The sequence below is a fragment of the Salmo trutta genome, chromosome 31 (genome assembly GCF_901001165.1).
Source record: "Salmo trutta chromosome 31, fSalTru1.1, whole genome shotgun sequence".
Classification (NCBI taxonomy): domain Eukaryota; kingdom Metazoa; phylum Chordata; class Actinopteri; order Salmoniformes; family Salmonidae; genus Salmo; species Salmo trutta.
The window spans coordinates 40,914,558-40,940,017 of record NC_042987.1 but is presented as its reverse complement, the minus strand read 5'-3'; the positions used below and the strand labels follow the sequence as shown (position 1 = coordinate 40,940,017).

Genomic DNA, 25,460 nt, shown 5'->3' with positions numbered 1-25,460 from the left:
ACAGTATAGTGCAGTATAGTATAGACTACAGTATAGACTACAGTACAGACTACAGTATAGTGCAGTATAGTATAGACTACAGTATAGTGCAGTATAGTATAGACTACAGTATAGTGCAGTATAGTATAGACTACAGTATAGACTACAGTATAGTGCAGTATAGTATAGACTACAGTATAGTGTAGTATAGTATAGACTACAGTATAGTGCAGTATAGTATAGACTACAGTATAGACTACAGTATAGTGCAGTATAGTGCAGTATAGTATAGACTACAGTATAGTGCAGTATAGTATAGACTACAGTATAGTGCAGTGTAGTATAGACTACAGTATAGACTACAGTATAGTGCAGTATAGTATAGACTACAGTATAGTGCAGTATAGTATAGACTACAGTATAGACTACAGTATAGTGCAGTGTAGTATAGACTACAGTACAGACTACAGTATAGTGCAGTATAGTATAGACTACAGTATAGACTACAGTATAGTGCAGTATAGTGTAGTATAGACTACAGTATAGTGTAGTATAGACTACAGTACAGTGCAGTATAGTATAGACTACAGTATAGTGTAGTATAGAGTATAGTGCAGTATAGTGTAGCACAGACTATAGTATAGTGTAGTATAGTGTAGTATAGACTACAGTATAGTGTAGTATAGACTATAGTATAGTGTAGTATAGACTATAGTATAGTGTAGTATAGACTATAGTATAGTGTAGTATAGACTATAGTATAGTGTAGTATAGACTATAGTATAGTGTAGTTTGGTGTTGTGCAGTATAGTATAGTGTGGTATAGACTATAGGGTAGGGTGCAGTAGGGTGCAGTGCGTAGTAGAGTGTAGTGCAGTATAGTGTAGTATAGTAGAGTGTAGCGCAGTATAGTGGTGTATAGTAGAGTGTAGCGCAGTAGAGTGTAGATGTAGTATAGTGTCGTATAGTATAGTCTAGCACAGTGCAGTATACTGTCGTATAATGCAGTACCATGTAGTGTTGTGCAGTATAGTGTACATTTACATTTTAGTCATTTAGCAGACGCTCTTATCCAGAGCGACTTACAGTAGTGAATGCATACATTTCACACATTATTTTTCATGCATTTATTTATTTAAAAAACCCACAACCCTGGCGTTGCAAACACCATGCTCTACCAACTGAGCCACAGGGAAGACCCTGTGCAGTATAGTGCAGTACAGTGTACCACAGTGTAGTGCAGCATAGTGTAGTATAGTGTAGCATAGTGTAGTATAGTGTAGCGTGGTACAGTATAGTGTAGCATAGTGTAGTGTAGTATAGTGTAGCATAGTGTAGTATAGTGTAGTATAGTGTAGCATAGTGCAGTATAGTGCGGCATTGTGTAGTATAGTGTGGTGTAGTATATCGCAGTGCAGAATGTTGTTGTATAGTGCATTATCGTGTAGTGCGGTGCCGTGTAGTATTGTGTAGTATAGTGCAGTATAGTGTAGTGCAGTACAGTGTAGTATATCACAGTGCAGTATATTGCTGTGTAGTGCAGCACCATGTAGTGCAGTAGAGTGTAGTGCGGTGCCGTGTAGTATTGTGTAGTGTCATGCAGTATAGTGTAGCATAGTGTAGTAGGGCGTAGTATAGTGTAGTGCAGTAGAGTGTAGTGTCATGCAGTATAGTGTAGTAGGGTGTAGTGTAGCATAGTGTGGTGTAGTATAGTGTAGCATAGTGTGGTGTAGTGTAGTGTAGTAGGGCGTAGTATAGTGTAGTGTGGTGTAGTGTAGCATAGTGTGGTGTAGTGTAGTGTAGTAGGGCGTAGTATAGTGTAGTGTGGTGTAGTGTAGCATAGTGTGTAGTGTAGTGTAGCATAGTGTAGTAGAGTGTAGTGCAGTAGGGCGTAGTGTAGTATAGTGTAGTGTGGTGTAGTATAGTGTAGTGTGGTGTAGTATAGTGTAGTGCCCTATAAACACACTGCAACTCACTCCTTATCTGCTTCTTCAGTTCCTTGTTAGGGTCCAGCCAGTTCTGGAGAGAGAGAGAGGCAAATTAGTAACGATATATTAATAAAATCAACAAATGACCATGTATCCAGTTATTAAACAGAGCCTGCCACGTTACCACTGCCCTGAGAAAGATACTGCTATCAATCTGTCAACACCAGGGCCGGTATCCACAAACATCTCAGACTAGGTGTGTTTATCTAGGACAATGTCCTACACCAAGTTTCAGTATTTATAAAAATAAAATAAAATAAAAAATTATTTAACCTTTATTTAACTTGGGAAGTCAAGTAAATTCTTATTTACAATGACGGCCTACACCGGCCAAACCCGGACGACGCTGGGCCAATTGTGCACCGCCTTATGGGGCTCCCAAATCCCGGCTGGTTGTGATGCAGCCCGTGGATACGCCTCTAGCACTGAGATGCAGTGCCTTAGACCGCTGAACCAGGGTCTGTAGTGACGCCTCTATCACTGAGATGCAGTGCCTTAGACCGCTGAACCAGGGTCTGTAGTGACGCCTCTAGCACTGAGATGCAGTACCTCAGACCGCTGAACCAGGGTCTGTAGTGACGCCTCTAGCACTGAGATGCAGTGCCTTAGACCGCTGAACCAGGGTCTGTAGTGACGCCTCTAGCACTGAGATGCAGTGCCTTAGACCGCTGAACCAGGGTCTGTAGTGACTCCTCTAGCACTGAGATGCAGTACCTCAGACCGCTGAACCAGGGTCTGTAGTGACTCCTCTAGCACTGAGATGCAGTGCCTTAGACCACTGAACCAGGGTCTGTAGTGACTCCTCTAGCACTGAGATGCAGTGCCTTAGACCGCTGAACCAGGGTCTGTAGTGACGCCTCTAGCACTGAGATGCAGTGCCCTAGACCGCTGAACCAGGGTCTGTAGTGACGCCTCTAGCACTGAGATGCAGTGCCTTAGACCGCTGAACCAGGGTCTGTAGTGACGCCTCTATCACTGAGATGCAGTGTCTTAGACCGCTGAACCAGGGTCTGTAGTGACGCCTCTAGCACTGAGATGCAGAGCCTTAGACCACTGAACCAGGGTCTGTAGTGACGCCTCTAGCACTGAGATGCAGTGTCTTAGACCGCTGAACCAGGGTGTCTGTAGTGACGCCTCTAGCACTGAGATGCAGAGCCTTAGACCGCTGAACCAGGGTCTGTAGTGACGACTCCAGCCGCTGAACCAGGGTCTGTAGTGATGCCTCTAACACTGAGATGCAGAGCCTTAGACCGCTGCTCCACGCAGGAACCCAACATTTATACTAGATCAACACTCCTCCTTTGTAATGCTTAATACATAAAACAGGCCCTGGTTATAATACTCTTCCTCTACCTTCTGGTTCTCCACGTCACGGTACATGATACCAGACAGACAACAGACAGAGAGCAGACAGAGAACAGACAGGCAGACAGCAGACAGACAGACAGAGAACAGACAGAGAACAGACAGGCAGACAGAGAACAGACAGGGAGACAACAGACAGACAGGCAGACAGACAACAGACAGGCAGACGACAGAGAACAGACAACAGACAGAACAGACAACAGACAGAGAACAGACAGGCAGACAACAGACAGAGAACAGACAGGCAGACAACAGACAGAGAACAGACAGACAGACAGACAGAGACAGGCAGACGACAGAGACAGACAGACAGACAGACAGACAGACAGACAGACAGACAGACAGACAGACAGACAGACAGACATCTTTGATGAGTCTCTTCCTCCACCTTCTGGTTCTCCACGTCTCGGTACGTGATGCCAAAGTAGTCCGTCTCCAGCAGGTTCAGATGGTCACACACCTTGGCAAACAGCAGCTGGCCTCTGGCTCGTTTCTGCTGAGACACACACAGACAGCAGTTATTGAACAGGGGTCAGAGTTCAACACTATAGGAGAGAACAATACAGGGAGGTTGTTGCTGACTTCATGTTCCATTGTCCACAGTGCACACTAATGTCAGGGTCGGGATCTGAACCCGGGTCCCCCACGGGAGAAAAACAACGTCACCCATTAAACCACGGGATATTCCCCCAGGGTGACCTCATCACGAGACCACGAGGAAATTCCCCCAGGGTGACCTCATCACGAGACCATGAGGAAATTCCCCCAGGGCTACCTCATCACGAGACCATGAGGAAATTCCCCCAGGGCTACCTCATCACGAGACCACGAGGAAATTCCCCCAGGGCGACCTCATCACGAGACCACGAGGAAATTCCCCCAGGGCTACCTCATCACGAGACCATGAGGAAATTCCCCCAGGGCGACCTCATCACGAGACCATGGGGAAATTCCCCCAGGGCGACCTCATCACGAGACCATGGGGATATTCCCCCAGGGCTACCTCATCACGAGACCATGGGGATATTCCCCCAGGGCTACCTCATCACGAGACCATGGGGATATTCCCCCAGGGCTACCTCATCACGAGACCATGGGGATATTCCCCCAGGGCTACCTCATCACGAGACCATGAGGAAATTCCCCCAGGGCTACCTCATCACGAGACCATGAGGAAATTCTCCCAGGGCAACCTCATCACGAGACCATGAGGAAATTCCCCCAGGGCTACCTCATCACGAGACCATGGGGATATTCCCCCAGGGCAACCTCATCACGAGACCATGAGGAAATTCCCCCAGGGCTACCTCATCACGAGACCATGAGGAAATTCCCCCAGGGCGACCTCATCACGAGACCATGAGGAAATTCCCCCAGGGCGACCTCATCACGAGACCATGAGGAAATTCCCCCAGGGCGACCTCATCACGAGACCATGAGGAAATTCCCCCAGGGCTACCTCATCACGAGACCATGAGGATATTCCCCCAGGGCTACCTCATCACGAGATCATGAGCCAGACTCATGTCTGGTACACTAGCATATAACTAGGAATGTATGCCCAATACATTGCTTCTTTACAAGTGGTATGCCAGTGTGGTAGTGTGACAGCGAGGTCACACCAGATCTAACGCAGTATTCGACGTTCATCCAGGTCCCCAGGACGTCGGGGGGGGTGACTTCAATACCGGCCACTAGGGGCAACAGTGATCACTCTTAGCATAGGCTTGCGGCTTGCTAGGGAACTACGGACGGGATTGGCGGATGGGCGTAAAGGAGCGAACTCCAGCTCTGAGGATCGCAGGTTCAGTGCTAGGCTGGCACTTTTTATTTTATTTTTTATTTTTTATTTACCATAAACCTTAACCTATTGGAATGAATGCCTATACTTATATTACTGCAGTGGGGTAAATCACAGTCAGAGTGTTTCTTGACAGTCTTAAACAAAATCTACTTTGAAACAAAAGTCTACACCTGTACCACGTCAGATATAGTAGAAATGTATTATATTTTGAGTTTGCATCCCAATATTACACTTTATATACGTCACAGAAGACTGAAATATAACGAACAAAGAAACACCGGATATTCTGTGCGTTTAAAAAAAAATTATACAAATGTTTATCAATTATGAAAAATATGAATAACATTGCCCTCATGAGGCCACTAGTGTGCTTCGGTCATTCAACTGCAGGAAAGGACTACCTGTCAAAACTTGATGTTTACGTACAAGTGTTGAATACCGAAGTCAGACCATGAGATCGGGTTGTCTCTAGTTGATCTTACTTGGAAAATAAAAACGTGATTTGTGGTTAAAATTTTGGAAACTGATTACTTGAAAATAAAAGGAGAGCTGCACACTCTAGGAGCTCAGATGCAAAATTGTAATATCCAACGTTTCGACAGCCAAGCTGTCTTCATCAGGGTTTGATCACAAACACTGAGAGATGACTCGTTTATATAGGGTCAAAAGACACACAGGTGTCTGTAATCATGGCCAAATGTGGCCTAATATCATTGGTTAATTCTCAAATATAAAAATGGCGTACAAAGAACATACAAAAAAAACGAATGGATAGCATACGATCATAGATTCATTTTAGACGACACAAGCTAACAAACAATTACAATGGCAAAGTCACAGTAATCACAAGAATGGCTTCAGATCAAAGTTTACGTTTAGACTAAAGGGAGCAAGGGTCTTTAAGTTAAAGATTCAGGCAGCCTCTCGTTTTAACAAATTGCCGAGGTCACCCCCTCTCCTAGGGAGGGTGAGGTGTTCGATGCTGATTTAACGCAGAGACGAGGTTCCCCTCTCCTAGGGAGGGTGACGTGATGCTGATATAACGTAGAGACGAGGTTCCCCTCTCCTAGGGAGGGTGACGTGATGCTGATATATCGTAGAGACGAGGTTCCCCTCTCCTAGGGAGGGTGACGTGATGCTGATATAACGTAGAGACGAGGTTCCCCTCTCCTAGGGAGGGTGACGTGATGCTGATATAACGTAGAGACGAGGTTCCTCTCTCCTAGGGAGGGTGACGTGTTCGATGCTGATATAACGCAGAGACGAGGTTCCCCTCTCCTAGGGAGGGTGACGTGTTCGATGCTGATATAACGTAGAGACGAGGTTCCCCTCTCCTAGGGAGGGTGACGTGTTCGATGCTGATATAACGCAGAGACGAGGTTCCTCTCTCCTAGGGAGGGTGAGGTGTTCGATGCTGATATAACGTAGAGACGAGGTTCCCCTCTCCTAGGGAGGGTGACGTGTTCGATGCTGATATAACGTAGAGACGAGGTTCCCCTCCTAGGGAGGGTGACGTGATGCTGATATAACGTAGAGACGAGGTTCCTCTCTCCTAGGGAGGGTGACGTGTTCGATGCTGATATAACTCAGAGACGAGGTTCCTCTCCTAGGGAGGGTGACGTGATGCTGATATAACGCAGAGACGAGGTTCCTCTCCTAGGGAGGGTGACGTGATGCTGATATAATGTAGAGACGAGGTTCCCCTCCTAGGGAGGGTGACGTGATGCTGATATATCGTAGAGACGAGGTTCCCCTCTCCTAGGGAGGGTGACGTGATGCTGATATAACGTAGAGACGAGGTTCCCCTCTCCTAGGGAGGGTGACGTGATGCTGATATAACGTAGAGACGAGGTTCCCCTCTCCTAGGGAGGGTGACGTGATGCTGATATAACGTAGAGACGAGGTTCCCCTCTCCTAGGGAGGGTGACGTGATGCTGATATAACGTAGAGACGAGGTTCCCCTCTCCTAGGGAGGGTGACGTGTTCTATACCAATATAACGTAGAGACGAGGTTCCCCTCTCCTAGGGAGGGTGACGTGATGCTGATATAACGTAGAGACGAGGTTCCTCTCTCCTAGGGAGGGTGAGGTGTTCGATGCTGATATAACGTAGAGACGAGGTTCCCCTCTCCTAGGGAGGGTGACGTGTTCGATGCTGATATAACGTAGAGACGAGGTTCCTCTCCTAGGGAGGGTGACGTGTTCAATGCTGATATAACGTAGAGACGAGGTTCCCCTCTCCTAGGGAGGGTGACGTGTTCGATGCTGATATAACGTAGAGACGAGGTTCCCCTCTCCTAGGGAGGGTGAGGTGTTCGATGCTGATATAACGCAGAGACGAGGTTCCCCTCTCCTAGGGAGGGTGACGTGTTCGATGCTGATATAACGCAGAGACGAGGTTCCCCTCTCCTAGGGAGGGTGACGTGATGCTGATATAACGTAGAGACGAGGTTCCCCTCTCCTAGGGAGGGTGACGTGTTCGATGCTGATATAACGTAGAGACGAGGTTCCCCTCTCCTAGGGAGGGTGACGTGTTCGATGCTGATATAACACAGAGACGAGGTTCCCCTCTCCTAGGGAGGGTGACGTGATGCTGATATAACGTAGAGACGAGGTTCCTCTCTCCTAGGGAGGGTGACGTGTTCGATGCTGATATAATGTAGAGACGAGGTTCCCCTCTCCTAGGGAGGGTGACGTGTTCGATGCCAATATAACGTAGAGACGAGGTTCCCCTCTCCTAGGGAGGGTGACGTGATGCTGATATAACGTAGAGACGAGGTTCTCCTCTCCTAGGGAGGGTGGCGTGTTCGATGCTGATATAACGTAGAGACGAGGTTCCCCTCTCCTAGGGAGGGTGACGTGTTCGATGTTGATATAACGTAGAGACGAGGTTCCTCTCTCCTAGGGAGGGTGACGTGATGCTGATATAACGTAGAGACGAGGTTCCTCTCTCCTAGGGAGGGTGACGTGTTCGATGCCAATATAACGTAGAGACGAGGTTCCCCTCTCCTAGGGAGGGTGACGTGATGCTGATATAACGTAGAGATGAGGTTCCCCTCTCCTAGGGAGGGTGACGTGTTCGATGCCAATATAACGCAGAGACGAAATCGAGTGGTTTGCTTCCATAAAGTGGGCTGCAACTGGGTAAGTCTAGTTTTACCACCTAATGTTGCTACGATGCTCTGAGATACGTACTTTTAATTCACGCTTTGTTTTACCCACATCATTTTTACCACAAGGACAAGTTACAAGATAAATAACTACCTTAGTGGAGAACGTAATAACACCTTTGATTGGGATCTGTTTCCCTGTTTGGGGGTGTTTGAAGGATCTACATTTATAAGGGCCATTGCATTGAGCACAGCCGTTACACTTACAGTTTCCATCCAGTAGAGGTCGCAAATAGACATTGTGTTCAGGAATATCTTGGGGTGGTAAATCAGATTATGTGTTCTTCAGCGAACAACAGTACAGTGCAGACAACAGGGATTAACAGAGACTGTGGTTAATTGACCAAAGAGCAGAGGTGAAAGATTATGTAGACAGCATGTCACTGACTTCCTCCCTGCTGTTCTGACAGCTCCTCCTCTCTCTGTGTGTTATCTACCTCCTCCTCCTCCTCCTCCTCCTCCTCCTCCTCTCTGTGTGTTATCTACCTCCTCCTCCTCCTCCTCTCTGTGTGTTATCTACCTCCTCCTCCTCCTCCTCCTCCTCCTCTCTGTGTGTTATCTACCTCCTCCTCCTCCTCCTCCTCCTCCTCCTCCTCTCTGTGTGTTATCTACCTCCTCCTCCTCCTCCTCCTCCTCCTCCTCTCTCTGTGTGTTATCTACCTCCTCCTCCTCCTCCTCCTCCTCCTCCTCCTCCTCTCTCTGTGTGTTATCTACCTCCTCCTCCTCCTCCTCCTCCTCCTCCTCCTCTCTGTGTGTTATCTACCTCCTCCTCCTCCTCCTCCTCCTCCTCCTCCTTCACAGCAGTCTGGCTAGCTTCCAGTCAAACTCCCTCCGAGTCCCTGGGGATATGTTTAGGTTGCTGTTACCACCTCCCCCCTCCACTCCCACAGAGCCCTGGCACCCTGAGGTTACCAGTCCCCCCTCCACTCCCACAGAGCCCTGGCACCCTGAGGTTACCACCTCCCCCCTCCACTCCCACAGAGCCCTGGCACCCTGAGGTTACCAGTCCCCCCTCCACTCCCACAGAGCCCTGGCACCCTGAGGTTACCACCTCCCCCCTCCACTCCCACAGAGCCCTGGCACCCTGAGGTTACCACCTCCCCCCTCCACTCCCACAGAGCCCTGGCACCCTGAGGTTACCACCTCCCCCCTCCACTCCCACAGAGCCCTGGCACCCTGAGGTTACCACCTCCCCCCTCCACTCCCACAGAGCCCTGGCACCCTGAGGTTACCACCTCCCCCCTCCACTCCCACAGAGCCCTGGCACCCTGAGGTTACCACCTCCCCCCTCCACTCCCACAGAGCCCTGGCACCCTGAGGTTACCACCTCCCCCCTCCACTCCCACAGAGCCCTGGCACCCTGAGGTTACCACCTCCCCCCTCCACTCCCACAGAGCCCTGGCACGCTGAGGTTACCAGTTCCATCTGAGAGGCTTGTGTGTGATTCTCAAGCCTATTAAAAGATGCTTCGACAGACACTTCAAAACCAGCAGGAACAACATCTCCAGCAGTTAACACAGAGCGATGTCACACCAGCACAGTCACACCAGCACAGTCACACAGTCACACCAGCACAACATCAACCCAGCACAGTCACACAGTCACACCAGCACAGTCACACAGTCACACCAGCACAATCACACAGTCACACCAGCCCAATCACACAGTCACACAGTCACACCAGCACAGTCACACAGTCACACTAGCACAGTCACACAGTCACACCAGCCCAATCAGACAGTCACACCAGCACAATCACACAGTCACACCAGCACAATCACACAGTCACACAGTCACACCAGCACAGTCACACAGTCACACAGGCACACCAGCACAATCACAGTCACACCAGCACAGTCACAGTCACACCAGCACAACATCAACCCAGCACAGTCACACAGTCACACCAGCACAATCACACAGTCACACCAGCACAATCACACAGTCACACCAGCACAATCACAGTCACACCAGCACAGTCACACCTGCACAGTCACACAGTCACACCAGCACAGTCACACAGTCACACAAGCACAATCACAACGTCACACCATACAGTCACATCAAAAACAGCTCCACTGATGACACTACATTGAGGATGGTGTTATTTTTCTAGACAAATATGAACCGTCCGGTACCTGATTCTGCACTATGAACCGCCCGGTACCTGATTCTGCCCTATGAACCGTCCGGTACCTGATTCTGCCCTATGAACCGCCCGGTACCTGATTCTGCCCTATGAACCGCCCGGTACCTGATTCTGCACTATGAACCGCCCGGTACCTGATTCCGCCCTATGAACCGCCCGGTACCTGATTCTGCCCTATGAACCGCCCGGTACCTGATTCTGCCCTATGAACCGCCCGGTACCTGATTCTGCCCTATGAACCGCCCGGTACCTGATTCTGCCCTATGAACCGCCCGGTACCTGATTCTGCACTATGAACCGCCCGGTACCTGATTCTGCCCTATGAACCGTCCGGTACCTGATTCTGCCCTATGAACCGTCCGGTACCTGATTCTGCACTATGAACCGTCCGGTACCTGATTCTGCACTATGAACCGTCCGGTACCTGATTCTGCACTATGAACCGTCCGGTACCTGATTCTGCACTATGAACCGTCCGGTACCTGATTCTGCACTATGAACCGTCCGGTACGTACCTGATTCTGCACTATGAACCGCCCGGTACCTGATTCTGCCCTATGAACCGCCCGGTACCTGATTCTGCCCTATGAACCGTCCGGTACGTACCTGATTCTGCCCTATGAACCGTCCGGTACGTACCTGATTCTGCACTATGAACCGCCCGGTACCTGATTCTGCTCTATGAACCGTCCGGTACCTGATTCTGCTCTATGAACCGTCCGGTACCTGATTCTGCACTATGAACCGTCCGGTACCTGATTCTGCACTATGAACCGCCCGGTACCTGATTCTGCCCTATGAACCGCCCGGTACCTGATTCTGCCCTATGAACCGTCCGGTACCTGATTCTGCACTATGAACCGCCCGGTACCTGATTCTGCTCTATGAACCGTCCGGTACCTGATTCTGCTCTATGAACCGTCCGGTACCTGATTCTGCTCTATGAACCGTCCGGTACCTGATTCTGCTCTATGAACCGTCCGGTACCTGATTCTGCACTATGAACCGTCCGGTACCTGATTCTGCACTATGAACCGTCCGGTACCTGATTCTGCACTATGAACCGTCCGGTACCTGATTCTGCACTATGAACCGTCCGGTACCTGATTCTGCACTATGAACCGTCCGGTACCTGATTCTGCACTATGAACCGTCCGGTACCTGATTCTGCACTATGAACCGTCCGGTACCTGATTCTGCACTATGAACCGTCCGGTACCTGATTCTGCACTATGAACCGTCCGGTACCTGATTCTGCACTATGAACCGTCCGGTACCTGATTCTGCCCTATGAACCGTCCGGTACGTACCTGATTCTGCACTATGAACCGTCCGGTACCTGATTCTGCTCTATGAACCGTCCGGTACCTGATTCTGCTCTATGAACCGTCCGGTACCTGATTCTGCACTATGAACCGTCCGGTACCTGATTCTGCACTATGAACCGTCCGGTACCTGATTCTGCCCTATGAACCGCCCGGTACCTGATTCTGCACTATGAACCGTCCGGTACCTGATTCTGCCCTATGAACCGCCCGGTACCTGATTCTGCCCTATGAACCGTCCGGTACCTGATTCTGCACTATGAACCGTCCGGTACCTGATTCTGCCCTATGAACCGTCCGGTACCTGATTCTGCCCTATGAACCTTCCGGTACCTGATTCTGCCCTATGAACCGTCCGGTACCTGATTCTGCCCTATGAACCGTCCGGTACGTACCTGATTCTGCAATATGAACCGCCCGGTACCTGATTCTGCCCTATGAACCGCCCGGTACCTGATTCTGCCCTATGAACCGCCCGGTACCTGATTCTGCCCTATGAACCGTCCGGTACCTGATTCTGCCCTATGAACCGCCCGGTACCTGATTCTGCACTATGAACCGTCCGGTACGTACCTGATTCTGCCCTATGAACCGCCCGGTACCTGATTCTGCCCTATGAACCGCCCGGTACCTGATTCTGCCCTATGAACCGTCCGGTACCTGATTCTGCCCTATGAACCGTCCGGTACCTGATTCTGCCCTATGAACCGCCCGGTACCTGATTCTGCCCTATGAACCGTCCGGTACCTGATTCTGCCCTATGAACCGTCCGGTACCTGATTCTGCCCTATGAACCGTCCGGTACCTGATTCTGCCCTATGAACCGTCCGGTACCTGATTCTGCCCTATGAACCGCCCGGTACCTGATTCTGCCCTATGAACCGCCCGGTACCTGATTCTGCACTCATGTACTATAACTGTACTTAGGCTCTGAATCAAACTGACCCCCCCCCGTAGTAACTATGGCTGTTCTTAAAGGTTCTACGAAAACCTGAGTTTATTAATAATGAGATTAGAGCTCATATTAAAAGAAAACAGCCACTAAGCTAAGGTGGAGGCGTTAATAAAATAGAGATCAACCGTTATATATATATATATATAAATAACACTTAACTACACCAACCCCTCGATGACTCTCCTTAATAACAACAAGACCAAAACAGCAGCATGTTTCAGGCCTTAGTCGTAGGGTAAACTAGATTTTCTTTTTAAAGGTCGAGCTACAAGGGAAACGAATGATTCTTCCCTCAGACTTGAAGGAAGATCGCAGTGAATACATTTTTCCCACAGGGGGAGAGTGAGAGAGAGAGAGAGAGAGAGAGTGAGAGAGACAGAGAGAGAGAGTGAGTGAGACAGAGGGAGAGAGTGAGACAGAGAGAGAGAGAGAGACAGAGAGAGAGAGAGAGACAGAGAGAGAGAGTGAGACAGAGGGAGAGAGTGAGTGAGACAGAAAGAGAGAGTGAGACAGAGGGAGGGAGAGTGAGACAGAGGGAGGGAGGGAGAGTGAGGGAGAGAGGGACAGAGAGAGAAAGAGAGACAGAGAGAGACAGAGAAAGAGAGAGAGAGAGAGACAGCGAGACAGAGAGTCTGTCAGTACTCAACTTGTCTTCTTCCTACAGTAAGGGGAATGAGATAAAACAGACTCACTACAATGAACTCAGTATCTTCCTTTAACCTCAATGTTCTCAATGTGTAATATGCTGCTGGCTTTAACCAGCCTGTAACCAGCTAGCCTGTGTAATATGCTGCTGGCTTTAACCAGCCTGTAACCAGCTAGCCTGTGTAATATGCTGCTGGCTTTAACCAGCCTGTAACCAGCTAGCCTGTGTAATATGCTGCTGGCTTTAACCAGCCTGTAACCAGCTAGCCTGTGTAATATGCTGCTGGCTTTAACCAGCCTGTAACCAGCTAGCTTGTGTAATATGCTGCTAGTTTTAACCAGCCTGTAACCAGCTAGCCTGTGTAATATGCTGCTGGCTTAAACCAGCCTGTAACCAGCTAGCCTGTGTAATATGCTGCTGGCTTTAACCAGCCTGTAACCAGCTAGCCTGTGTAATATGATGCTGGCTTTAACCAGCCTGTAACCAGCTAGCCTGTGTAATATGCTGCTGGCTTTAACCAGCCTGTAACCAGCTAGCCTGTGTAATATGCTGCTGGCTTTAACCAGCCTGTAACCAGCTAGCCTGTGTAATATGCTGCTAGTTTTAACCAGCCTGTAACCAGCTAGCCTGTGTAATATGCTGCTGGCTTAAACCAGCCTGTAACCAGCTAGCCTGTGTAATATGCTGCTGGCTTTAACCAGCCTGTAACCAGCTAGCCTGTGTAATATGATGCTGGCTTTAACCAGCCTGTAACCAGCTAGCCTGTGTAATATGCTGCTAGCTTTAACCAGCCTGTTACCAGCTAGCCTGTGTAATATGCTGCTAGCTTTAACCAACCTGTAACCAGCTAGCCTGTGTGTGTAATATGCTGCTGGCTTTAACCAGCCTGTAACCAGCTAGCCTGTGTCTGTAATATGCTGCTGGCTTTAACCAGCCTGTAACCAGCTAGCCTGTGTAATATGCTGCTAGCTTTAACCAGCCTGTAACCAGCTAGCCTGTGTCTGTGTAATATGCTGCTAGCTTTAACCAGCCTGTAACCAGCTAGCCTGTGTAATATGCTGCTAGCTTTAACCAGCCTGTAACCAGCTAGCCTGTGTAATATGCTGCTGGCTTTAACCAGCTTGTAACCAGCTAGCCTGTGTAATATGCTGCTGGCTTTAACCAGCCTGTAACCAGCTAGCCTGTGTAATATGCTGCTAGCTTTAACCAGCCTGTAACCAGCTAGCCTGTGTAATATGCTGCTAGCTTTAACCAGCCTGTAACCAGCTAGCCTGTGTAATATGCTGCTGGCTTTAACCAGCCTGTAACCAGCTAGCCTGTGTAATATGCTGCTGGCTTTAACCAGCCTGTAACCAGCTAGCCTGTGTAATATGCTGCTGGCTTTAACCAGCCTGTAACCAGCTAGCCTGTGTAATATGCTGCTGGCTTTAACCAGCCTGTAACCAGCTAGCCTGTGTAATATGCTGCTGGCTTTAACCAGCCTGTAACCAGCTAGCCTGTGTAATATGCTGCTGGCTTTAACCAGCCTGTAACCAGCTAGCCTGTGTAATATGCTGCTGGCTTTAACCAGCCTGTAACCAGCTAGCCTGTGTAATATGCTGCTGGCTTTAACCAGCTTGTAACCAGCTAGCCTGTGTAATATGCTGCTAGCTTTAACCAACCTGTAACCAGCTAGCCTGTGTGTGTAATATGCTGCTGGCTTTAACCAGCCTGTAACCAGCTAGCCTGTCTCTGTGTAATATGCTGCTGGCTTTAACCAGCCTGTAACCAGCTAGCCTGTGTAATATGCTGCTGGCTTTAACCAGCCTGTAACCAGCTAGCCTGTGTCTGTAATATGCTGCTGGCTTTAACCAGCCTGTAACCAGCTAGCTTGTGTCTGTGTAATATGCTGCTGGCTTTAACCAGCCTGTAACCAGCTAGCCTGTGTAATATGCTGCTGGCTTTAACCAGCCTGTAACCAGCTAGCCTGTGTAATATGCTGCTGGCTTTAACCAGCCTGTAACCAGCTAGCCTGTGTCTGTGTAATATGCTGCTGGCTTTAACCAGCCTGTAACCAGCTAGCCTGTGTAATATGCTGCTGGCATTAACCAGCCTGTAACCAGCTAGCCTGTGTAATATGCTGCTAACTTTAACCAGCCTGTAACCAGCTAGCCTGTGTAATATGCTGCTAGCTTTAACGAGCCTGTAACCAGCTAGCCTGTGTAATATGCTGCTGGCTTTAACCAGCCTGTAACCAGCTAGCCTGTGTAATATGCTGCTGGCTTTAACCAGCCTGTAACCAGCTAGCCTGTGTGTGTAATATGCTGCTAGCTTTAACCAGCCCGTAACCAGCATGTAACCAGCTAGCCTGTGTCTGTAATATTCTGCTGGCTTTAACCAGCCTGTAACCAGCTAGCCTGTGTAATATGCTGCTAGCTTTAACCAGCCTGTAACCAGCTAGCCTGTGTCTGTGTAATATGCTGCTAGTTTTAACCAGCCTGTAACTAGCTAGCCTCTGTAACATGCTGCTAGCTTTAACCAGCCTGAAACCAGCTAGCCTGTGTAATATGCTGCTAGCTTTAACCAGCCTGTAACCAGCTAGCCTGTGTCTGTGTAATATGCTGCTGGCTTTAACCAGCCTGTAACCAGCTAGCCTGTGTAATATGCTGCTAGCTTTAACCAGCCTGTAACCAGCTAGCCTGTGTAATATGCTGCTAGCTTTAACCAGCCTGTAACCAGCTAGCCTGTGTAATATGCTGCTAGTTTTAACCAGCCTGTAACCAGCTAGCCTCTGTAACATGCTGCTAGCTTTAACCAGCCTGAAACCAGCTAGCCTGTGTAATATGCTGCTAGCTTTAACCAGCCTGTAACCAGCTAGCCTGTGTCTGTGTAATATGCTGCTGGCTTTAACCAGCCTGTAACCAGCTAGCCTGTGTAATATGCTGCTAGCTTTAACCAGCCTGTAACCAGCTAGCCTGTGTAATATGCTGCTGGCTTTAACCAGCCTGTAACCAGCTAGCCTGTGTAAAATGCTGCTAGCTTTAACCAGCCTGTAACCAGCTAGCCTGTGTAATATGCTGCTAGCTTTAACCAGCCTGTAACCAGCTAGCCTGTATAATATGCTGCTGGCTTTAACCAGCCTGTAACCAGCTAGCCTGTATAATATGCTGCTGGCTTTAACCAGCCTGTAACCAGCTAGCCTGTGTCTGTAATATGCTGCTAGCTTTAACCAGCCTGTAACCAGCTAGCCTGTGTAATATGCTGCTAGCTTTAACCAGCCTGTAACCAGCTAGCCTGTGTAATATGCTGCTAGCTTTAACCAGCCTGTAACCAGCTAGCCTGTGTAATATGCTGCTAGTTTTAACCAGCCTGTAACCAGCTAGCCTCTGTAACATGCTGCTAGCTTTAACCAGCCTGAAACCAGCTAGCCTGTGTAATATGCTGCTAGCTTTAACCAGCCTGTAACCAGCTAGCCTGTGTCTGTGTAATATGCTGCTGGCTTTAACCAGCCTGTAACCAGCTAGCCTGTGTAATATGCTGCTAGCTTTAACCAGCCTGTAACCAGCTAGCCTGTGTAATATGCTGCTGGCTTTAACCAGCCTGTAACCAGCTAGCCTGTGTAAAATGCTGCTAGCTTTAACCAGCCTGAAACCAGCTAGCCTGTGTAAAATGCTGCTAGCTTTAACCAGCCTGTAACCAGCTAGCCTGTGTAATATGCTGCTAGCTTTAACCAGCCTGTAACCAGCTAGCCTGTATAATATGCTGCTGGCTTTAACCAGCCTGTAACCAGCTAGCCTGTATAATATGCTGCTGGCTTTAACCAGCCTGTAACCAGCTAGCCTGTGTCTGTAATATGCTGCTAGCTTTAACCAGCCTGTAACCAGCTAGCCTGTGTAATATGCTGCTGGCTTTAACCAGCCTGTAACCAGCTAGCCTGTGTAATATGCTGCTGGCTTTAACCAGCCTGTAACCAGCTAGCCTGTGTAATATGCTGCTGGCTTTAACCAGCCTGTAACCAGCTAGCCTGTGTAATATGCTGCTAGCTTTAACCAGCCTGTAACCAGCTAGCCTGTGTAATATGCTGCTGGCTTTAACCAGCCTGTAACCAGCTAGCCTGTGTAATATGCTGCTGGCTTTAACCAGCCTGTAACCAGCTAGCCTGTGTAATATGCTGCTGGCTTTAACCAGCCTGTAACCAGCTAGCCTGTGTAATATGCTGCTGGCTTTAACCAGCCTGTAACCAGCTAGCCTGTGTAATATGCTGCTAGCTTTAACCAGCCTGTAACCAGCTAGCCTGTGTCTGTAATATGCTGCTAGCTTTAACCAGCCTGTAACCAGCTAGCCTGTGTAATATGCTGCTGGCTTTAACCAGCCTGTAACCAGCTAGCCTGTGTAATATGCTGCTAGCTTTAACCAGCCTGTAACCAGCTAGCCTGTGTAATATGCTGCTGGCTTTAACCAGCCTGTAACCAGCTAGCCTGTGTAATATGCTGCTGGCTTTAACCAGCCTGTAACCAGCTAGCCTGTGTAATATGCTGCTGGCTTTAACCAGCAGGGGGTACTATAAATCTGTAAACAGATGAGGTAACCCAGGGAGATCCCTCGGGAGGCTCTCTCCCCTCCTCACGGTCTTCTCTCATGCAGGGGAGGCAGATACACTAATACATGACCCAGCCACAGACCACAGACCACAGACCGCACCGAGTCATATAAACGTCTTCCCAGTGTCAAACAGCTCTCAATCATTCTGATTGTGTTCTGTCTACGACGTCTTGCTGTACAACGTATCACAGTGTAAAGGTGGTACCAGTTGGTCTCTTTGATTGGAAGGCTGGGCTCCTGTGGTCATTCTCTCTCTCACACACACCTTCCCTTAACATCCAATAACTGTTCTGTGTGGACTGTATCAGTCGGGGTATACCTCAATATAAATGACCGTATCAGTCGGGATATAACTCAATATAAATGACTGTATCAGTCGGGGTATACCTCAATATTAAGCAAGAAAACAAACGGTATAGTTCCTAAAACATTTTTTTTAAATCACCCCAAAGTTTCTGCAAACAACCCCCAAACGACCCCAAACTAGCTCATACACCAATCCCTGTACGTCTAAACCCCATCCAGATTAGATGTTGTTCAGAAGTGCTGGCCGTCCACAGCAGGAGGGTACAGTAGGACTGGGAGTGACTCACACAGAGAACAGTGAGCGGTACGACACTGATCCTTTTCAACCCACAGCCATAAACACACAACCGTTCCTAAACCCCTCCTGTTCCAAAGCCCCCACCCAAACATAGGGCTAATCTACCCCCCCCTCCCACCCAAACATAGGGCTAATCTACCCCCCCCACCCCTCCTAATGGGGCTCTATTCTCTATCTGGCTAAAGGAGATTTGGGTGTTTGTTTGGGTGGAAGGAACGTTGAGTCCTTGGCATGTTGAATCTTCTCCCTGTCTGTCTACACACACACACACACACACACACAACTCTAAACTAAATCAAATCTGACACACACACACAACTCTAAACTAAATCAAATCTGACACACACACACACACACACACACACACACACACACACACACACACAAACACACACAACTCTAAGCTAAATCAAATCCGACAGAACTGGAAGCTAAGTTGCTGTTACTGTATACCATTAGGAGATGATAGTTTCTCTGGAATTTGATGGCAGAAAAGTAATTTCATACATCTTATCTATCTAATTTGAGAGAGAGAGAGAGAGAGAGCGATCAAATCTGAAATTAGCTATTAGAATTTCGTCCATTCACATCCGCCCTGGACAGATGGCAGATAGTAGCAACCTCCTCCCTCATACCCTCCTCTTCCTCCTCCTCATCCTCCTCATCTTCCTCATCCCCCCTGTACTTACATCCACCGTCATGGTGTAGTCAGAGCCATCTAGCAGGGTGATTTTACACTGCATGTTCTTCAGCTTCTTGACTCCCCTCAGCGGAGACTTGATTGACAGGCGACTGGTTGACGACCTGGTTGACGACAGGTCCTCCTCAAACTAGAGAAAGGAAACAGGAAACACCGACGGGGTTTAGTTGATTGAGGCTTCGTTAGGAGCCAGTTGTCTACATTTTACGTGTACATTTTTGTCATTTAGCAGTCACCCTTATCCAGAATGTATCCATTAGTTATTAGCGCATCCGTCTTAAAGTAGCTAGGTGAGTGTCTGTTTAATACGCGTTGTTGGTAATGTCAATGGGCAGATAAGAAACAGAATGACAGTGTTTAGTCATTAAATAGGCAGAGGAAAATAATCCACTATGACAATGTTTTATCAGTTCTATCCCCCGCAAAAAAAAGACTTTTCTTAGTTTTCTTGTCCTCACCGACAAGGCACTTCCAACTCACAATTTGTTTTACAGTAAACAAATTTACAACAGAATTTCAGCACGCTTATAGGGATGGACATTCAACAAGCACAACACTTACACAAATGACTGAAGATTGGCTGAGAGAAATGTATGATAAAAAGACTGTGGGGGCTGTTTTGTAAACTTCAGTGTGGCTTTTGACATTATCGATCATAGTCTGCTGCTGGAAAAAAGTATGTGTTATGGCTTTACACCCCCTGCTATAATGTGGATAAAGAGTTACCTGTCTAATAGAACACAGAGGGTGTTCTTTAATGGAAGCCTCTCCAATATAATCCAGGTAGAGTCAGGAATTCCCCAGGACAGCTGTCTAGGCCCCTTTTAAAAAAAATATTTACTAATGACATGCCACTGGCTTTGAGTAAAGCCAGAGTGTCTATGTATGTGGATGGCTCAACACTATACATGTCAGCTACAACAGCGACTGAAATGACTTAAGTGTTGCAAAGAGCTGCTGTTAGTTTCAGAATAGGTGGGAAGGAATAAGTTAGTCCTAAATATTTCTAAAACTAAAAGCATTGTATTTGGGACAAATCATAAATAATTAAATAATGTGGAAATTGAGCAAGTGGAGGTGACTGAACTGCTTGGAGTAGCCCTGGATTATACACTGTCATGGTCAAAACATATTGATGCAACAGTAGCTAAGATGGGGAGAAGTCTGTCCATAATAAAGGCGCTGCTCTGCCTTCTTAACAACACTATCAACAAGGCAGGTCCTACAGACTGTAGTTTTGTCACACCTAAAGAGTTACCTGTCTGTTCAGTAGTGTGGTCAGGTGCCACAAAGAAGGACTTAGGAAAATTGCAATGGGTTCAGAACAGGGCAGCACAGCTGGCCCTTGGATGAACACAGAGCTAATATTAATAATATGCATGTCAATCTCTCCTGGCTGAAAGTGGAGGAGAGATTGACTTCATCACTACTTGTATTTGTGAGAGGTTTGACATGTTGAATGCACCGAGCTATCTGTCTAAACTACTGGCACACAGCTCAGACACCCATCCATACACCACAAGACATGCTACAAGAGGTCTCTTCACAGTCCCCAAGTCCAGAACAGACTATGGGAGGCAACACAGTACTACATAGAGCCATGACTACATGGAACTCTATTCCACATCAGGTGACTGACGCAAGCAGAAAAATGTGATTTAAAAAACAGATTAAAAAAACACCTTATGGAACAGCAGGGACTGTGAAGCAAAACAAACATTGGCACAGACACATGATTACACACACATTTTGTACTGTAGATACGTGTACTGTAAAATGTTATAAACTGCCTTAATTTTTCAGGACCCCAGGAAGAGTAGCTGCTGCCTTGGCAGGAACTAATGGGGATCCATAATAAACCCCAGGAAGAGTAGCTGCTGCCTTGGCAGGAACTAATGGGGATCCATAATAAACCCCAGGAAGAGTAGCTGCTGCCTTGGCAGGAACTAATGGGGATCCATAATAAACCCCAGGAAGAGTAGCTGCTGCCTTGGCAGGAACTAATGGGGATCCATAATAAATACAAATACTGACAAGGCACTACTGACTTCTGAGTGGCTTTGTGAGAAGAAAAAAGGTAGCTTGACTCCAATATATTTTACTTTCAAATGGATGTGCTGCTCAAAGGCAGGCTACTTTGGATTCGAGACACTTACTTTCTGGCTATCGAATGGATTCCTCCTGGCTAGATCCACATACTCCTTCCTCCTGGCTAGATCAATACACTCTCCTTCCTCCTGGCTAGATCAATAGACTCCTTCCTCCTGGCTAGATCAATACACTCTCCTTCCTCCTGGCTAGATCAATACACTCCTTCCTCCTGGCTAGATCAATACACTCCTTCCTCCTGGCTAGATCAATACACTCCTTCCTCCTGGCTAGATCAATACACTCCTTCCTCCTGGCTAGATCAATACACTCCTTCCTCCTGGCTAGATCAATACACTCCTTCCTCCTGGCTAGATCAATACACTCCTTCCTCCTGGCTAGATCAATATACTCCTTCCTCCTGGCTAGATCAATACACTCCTTCCTCCTGGCTAGATCAATACACTCCTTCCTCCTGGCTAGATCAATACACTCCTTCCTCCTGGCTAAATCAATACACTCCTTCCTCCTGGCTAGATCAATACACTCTCCTTCCTCCTGGCTAGATCAATACACTCTCCTTCCTCCTGGCTAGATCAATACACTCTCCTTCCTCCTGGCTAGATCAATACACTCCTTCCTCCTGGCTAGATCAATACACTCCTTCCTCCTGGCTAGATCAATACACTCCTTCCTCCTGGCTAGATCAATACTCTCCTTCCTCCTGGCTAGATCAATACACTCTCCTTCCTCCTAGCTAGATCAATACACTCCCTCCTCCTGGCTAGATCAATACACTCCTTCCTCCTGGCTAGATCAATACACTCCTTCCTCCTGGCTAAATCAATACACTCCTTCCTCCTGGCTAGATCAATACACTCCTTCCTCGATCAATACACTCCTTCCTCCTGGCTAAATCAATACACTCCCTCCTCCTGGCTAGATCAATACTCTCCTTCCTCCTGGCTAGATCAATACACTCCCTCCTCCTGGCTAGATCAATTCACTCCTTCCTCCTGGCTAGATCAATACACTCTCCTTCCTCCTGGCTAGATCAATACACTCCTTCCTCCTGGCTAGATCAATACACTCCCTCCTCCTGGCTAGATCAATACACTCCCTCCTCCTGGCTAGATCAATACACTCCTTCCTCCTGGCTAGATCAATACACTCCTTCCTCCTGGCTAGATCAATACACTCTCCTTCCTCCTGGCTAGATCAATACACTCCTTCCTCCTGGCTAGATCAATACACTCCCTCCTCCTGGCTAGATCAATACACTCCTTCCTCCTGGCTAGATCAATACACTCCTTCCTCCTGGCTAGATCAATACACTCCTTCCTCCTGGCTAGATCAATACACTCCTTCCTCCTGGCTAAATCAATACACTCCTTCCTCCTGGCTAGATCAATACACTCCTTCCTCCTGGCTAGATCAATACACTCCTTCCTCCTGGCTAGATCAATACACTCTCCTTCCTCCTGGCTAGATCAATACACTCTCCTTCCTCCTGGCTAGATCAATACACTCCCTCCTCCTGGCTAGATCAATACACTCCTTCCTCCTGGCTAGATCAATACACTCCTTCCTCCTGGCTAGATCAATACACTCCTTCCTCCTGGCTAGATCAATACACTCCTTCCTCCTGGCTAGATCAATACACTCCTTCCTCCTGGCTAGATCAATACACTCCTTCCTCCTGGCTAGATCAATACACTCCTTCCTCCTGGCTAGATCAATACACTCTCCTTCCTCCTGGCTAGATCAATACACTCCCTCCTCCTGGCTAGATCAATACACTCTCCTTCCTCCTGGCTAGATCAATACACTCTCCTTCCTCCTGGCTAGATCAATACACTCTCCTTCCTCCTGGCTAGATCAATACACTCCTTCCTCCTGGCTAGATCAATACACTCCTTCCTCCTGGCTAAATCAATACACTCCTTCCTCCTGGCTAGATCAATACACTCCTTCCTCCTTCCTAGATCAATACACTCCTTCCTCCTGGCTAAATCAATACACTCCTTCCTCCTGGCTAGATCAATACACACTCCTTCCTCCTGGCTAGATCAATAGACTCCTTCCTCCTGGCTAGATCAATACACTCTCCTTCCTCCTGGCTAGATCAATACACTCCTTCCTCCTGGCTAGATCAATACACTCCTTCCTCCTGGCTAGATCAATACACTCTCCTTCCTCCTGGCTAGATCAATACACTCTCCTTCCTCCTGGCTAGATCAATACACTCCTTCCTCCTGGCTAGATCAATACACTCCTTCCTCCTGGCTAGATCAATACACTCCTTCCTCCTGGCTAGATCAATACACTCCTTCCTCCTGGCTAACAGCAATATTTAGACTTAGGGATGCCACCCGTTAGATAAAATACGGAACGGTTCCGGATTTCACTGGGGAAAAAAAATTGTTTTCGAATTATAGTTTCCGGATTTGACCATATTAATGACCTATGGCTCGTATTTCTGTGTTTATTATATTATAATTAAGTCTATGATTTGATATTTGATAGAGCAGTCTAACTGAGCGGTGGTAGGCAGCAGCAGGCTCGTAAGCATTCATTCAAACAGCACTTTCCTGCGTTCGCCAGCAGCTCTTCGCAATGCTTGTTGCTTTTCGCAATGCTTGATTCACAGCGCTGTTTATGACTTCAAGCCTATCAACTCCTGAGATTAGCCTGGCAATACTAAAGTGCCTATAAGAAAATCCAATAGTCAAAGGTATATGAAATACAAACGGTATAGAGAGAAATAGTCCTATAATTCCTATAATAACTACAACCTAAAACTTCTTACCTGGGAATATTGAAGACTCATGTTAAAAGGAACCACCAGCTTTCATATGTTCTCATGTTCTGAGCAAGGAACTTAAACGTTAGCTTTCTTACATGGCACATATTGCACTTTTACTTTCTTCTCCAACACTTCGTTTTTGCATTATTTAATCCAAATTGAACATGTTTCATTATTTATTTGAGACTAAATTGATTTTTATATTATACTAAGTTTAAACAAAAGTGTTCATTCAGTATTGTTGTAATTGTCATTATTACAGACAGACAGACAGATCTGCTGATTGGACGGTAATCTACTTTTTTTGGGTCCTCCAATAAATCGGTATCGGTGTTGAAAACTCGTAATGGGTGGACCTGTCGTGAACGCTCTGTACCCTGTCACTGTTCAGTGATTAGTAGCTGTGTGAGAGTCTGCAGGGCTATGCTGCAACTAGGACTGAGCCATTAGTGCTTCTTGACGTCAGTTCGGTTTCGGTTCGATTTGTAACACAGAATAAAACAATGAATAAATAGTCCGATGATGCTTTATTAACTTTATTAACCATCATTTATTCACTTTAATAAAATGTTTGTTTTATTAGATTACTTTATTATTTCATTCCAAGTCATCTCGTCGCTAAAGAGCTGCTGTCGGACAAAATAACTATTTTAGTAGGCACGCTATGGATTATGGTCATTGTAGTTAATTACCATGTCTTCTGCGCTAAACTGTGTAGAATGTTGGCCTGCTGGAAACTACAACTCCCTAATACATCGTACAATTTATGTACTTATTTCCACCAAAGAAAACAAGTGAGAGATAAAAAAACGAATGAAATAAAAATCACTCCACAAAAAAATAAAAATATATACAATACATAAAGTAAACAATAAATAAAGTGTTCAGGCTTGATCCAATTGATCTCTAGAGAAACTACGCAATGCGAACATTGAGCTCACAGAAAACCTCAGAATTGAATGAAATTCAAATAATTGATCCGACTTCGATCAATTAGTTGTTTAAAAAACAAACAAAAAAAGAACCTACAATGTGGATAATGCTAAGCACTAGCAGCTAGCTACGGGACTCCTCAGCACTAGCAGCTAGCTACGGGACTCCTCAGCACTAGCAGCTAGCTACGGGACTCCTCAGCACTAGCAGCTAGCTACGGGACTCCTCAGCACTAGCAGCTAGCTACGGGACTCCTCGGCACTAGCAGCTAGCTACGGGACTCCTCGGCACTAGCAGCTAGCTACGGGACTCCTCGGCACTAGCAGCTAGCTACGGGACTCCTCGGCACTAGCAGCTAGCTACGGGAC

General features: G+C 47.4%; 1 protein-coding gene across 21 annotated transcripts in view; it reads right to left on the bottom strand.

Moving 5' to 3' along the window:
• Positions 1–25,460, bottom strand: part of epb41l3b (erythrocyte membrane protein band 4.1-like 3b) — a 108,472-nt gene that overhangs the window by 57,608 nt on the left and 25,404 nt on the right. For 19 of the 21 annotated variants that reach the window (XM_029726576.1, XM_029726566.1, XM_029726578.1 and 16 more), the window contains exons 3-5: positions 19,255–19,395; positions 3,721–3,828; positions 1,956–1,998 (exon numbers count right to left, since the gene is read on the bottom strand). In XM_029726576.1, the coding sequence (XP_029582436.1) occupies positions 1,956–1,998; positions 3,721–3,828; positions 19,255–19,308 (205 nt within the window). In that variant the 5' untranslated portion in view covers positions 19,309–19,395. The remainder of the gene's footprint in view (positions 1–1,955; positions 1,999–3,720; positions 3,829–19,254; positions 19,396–25,460) is intronic. The other 2 variants (XM_029726567.1, XM_029726571.1) reach the window with 1 other exon arrangement.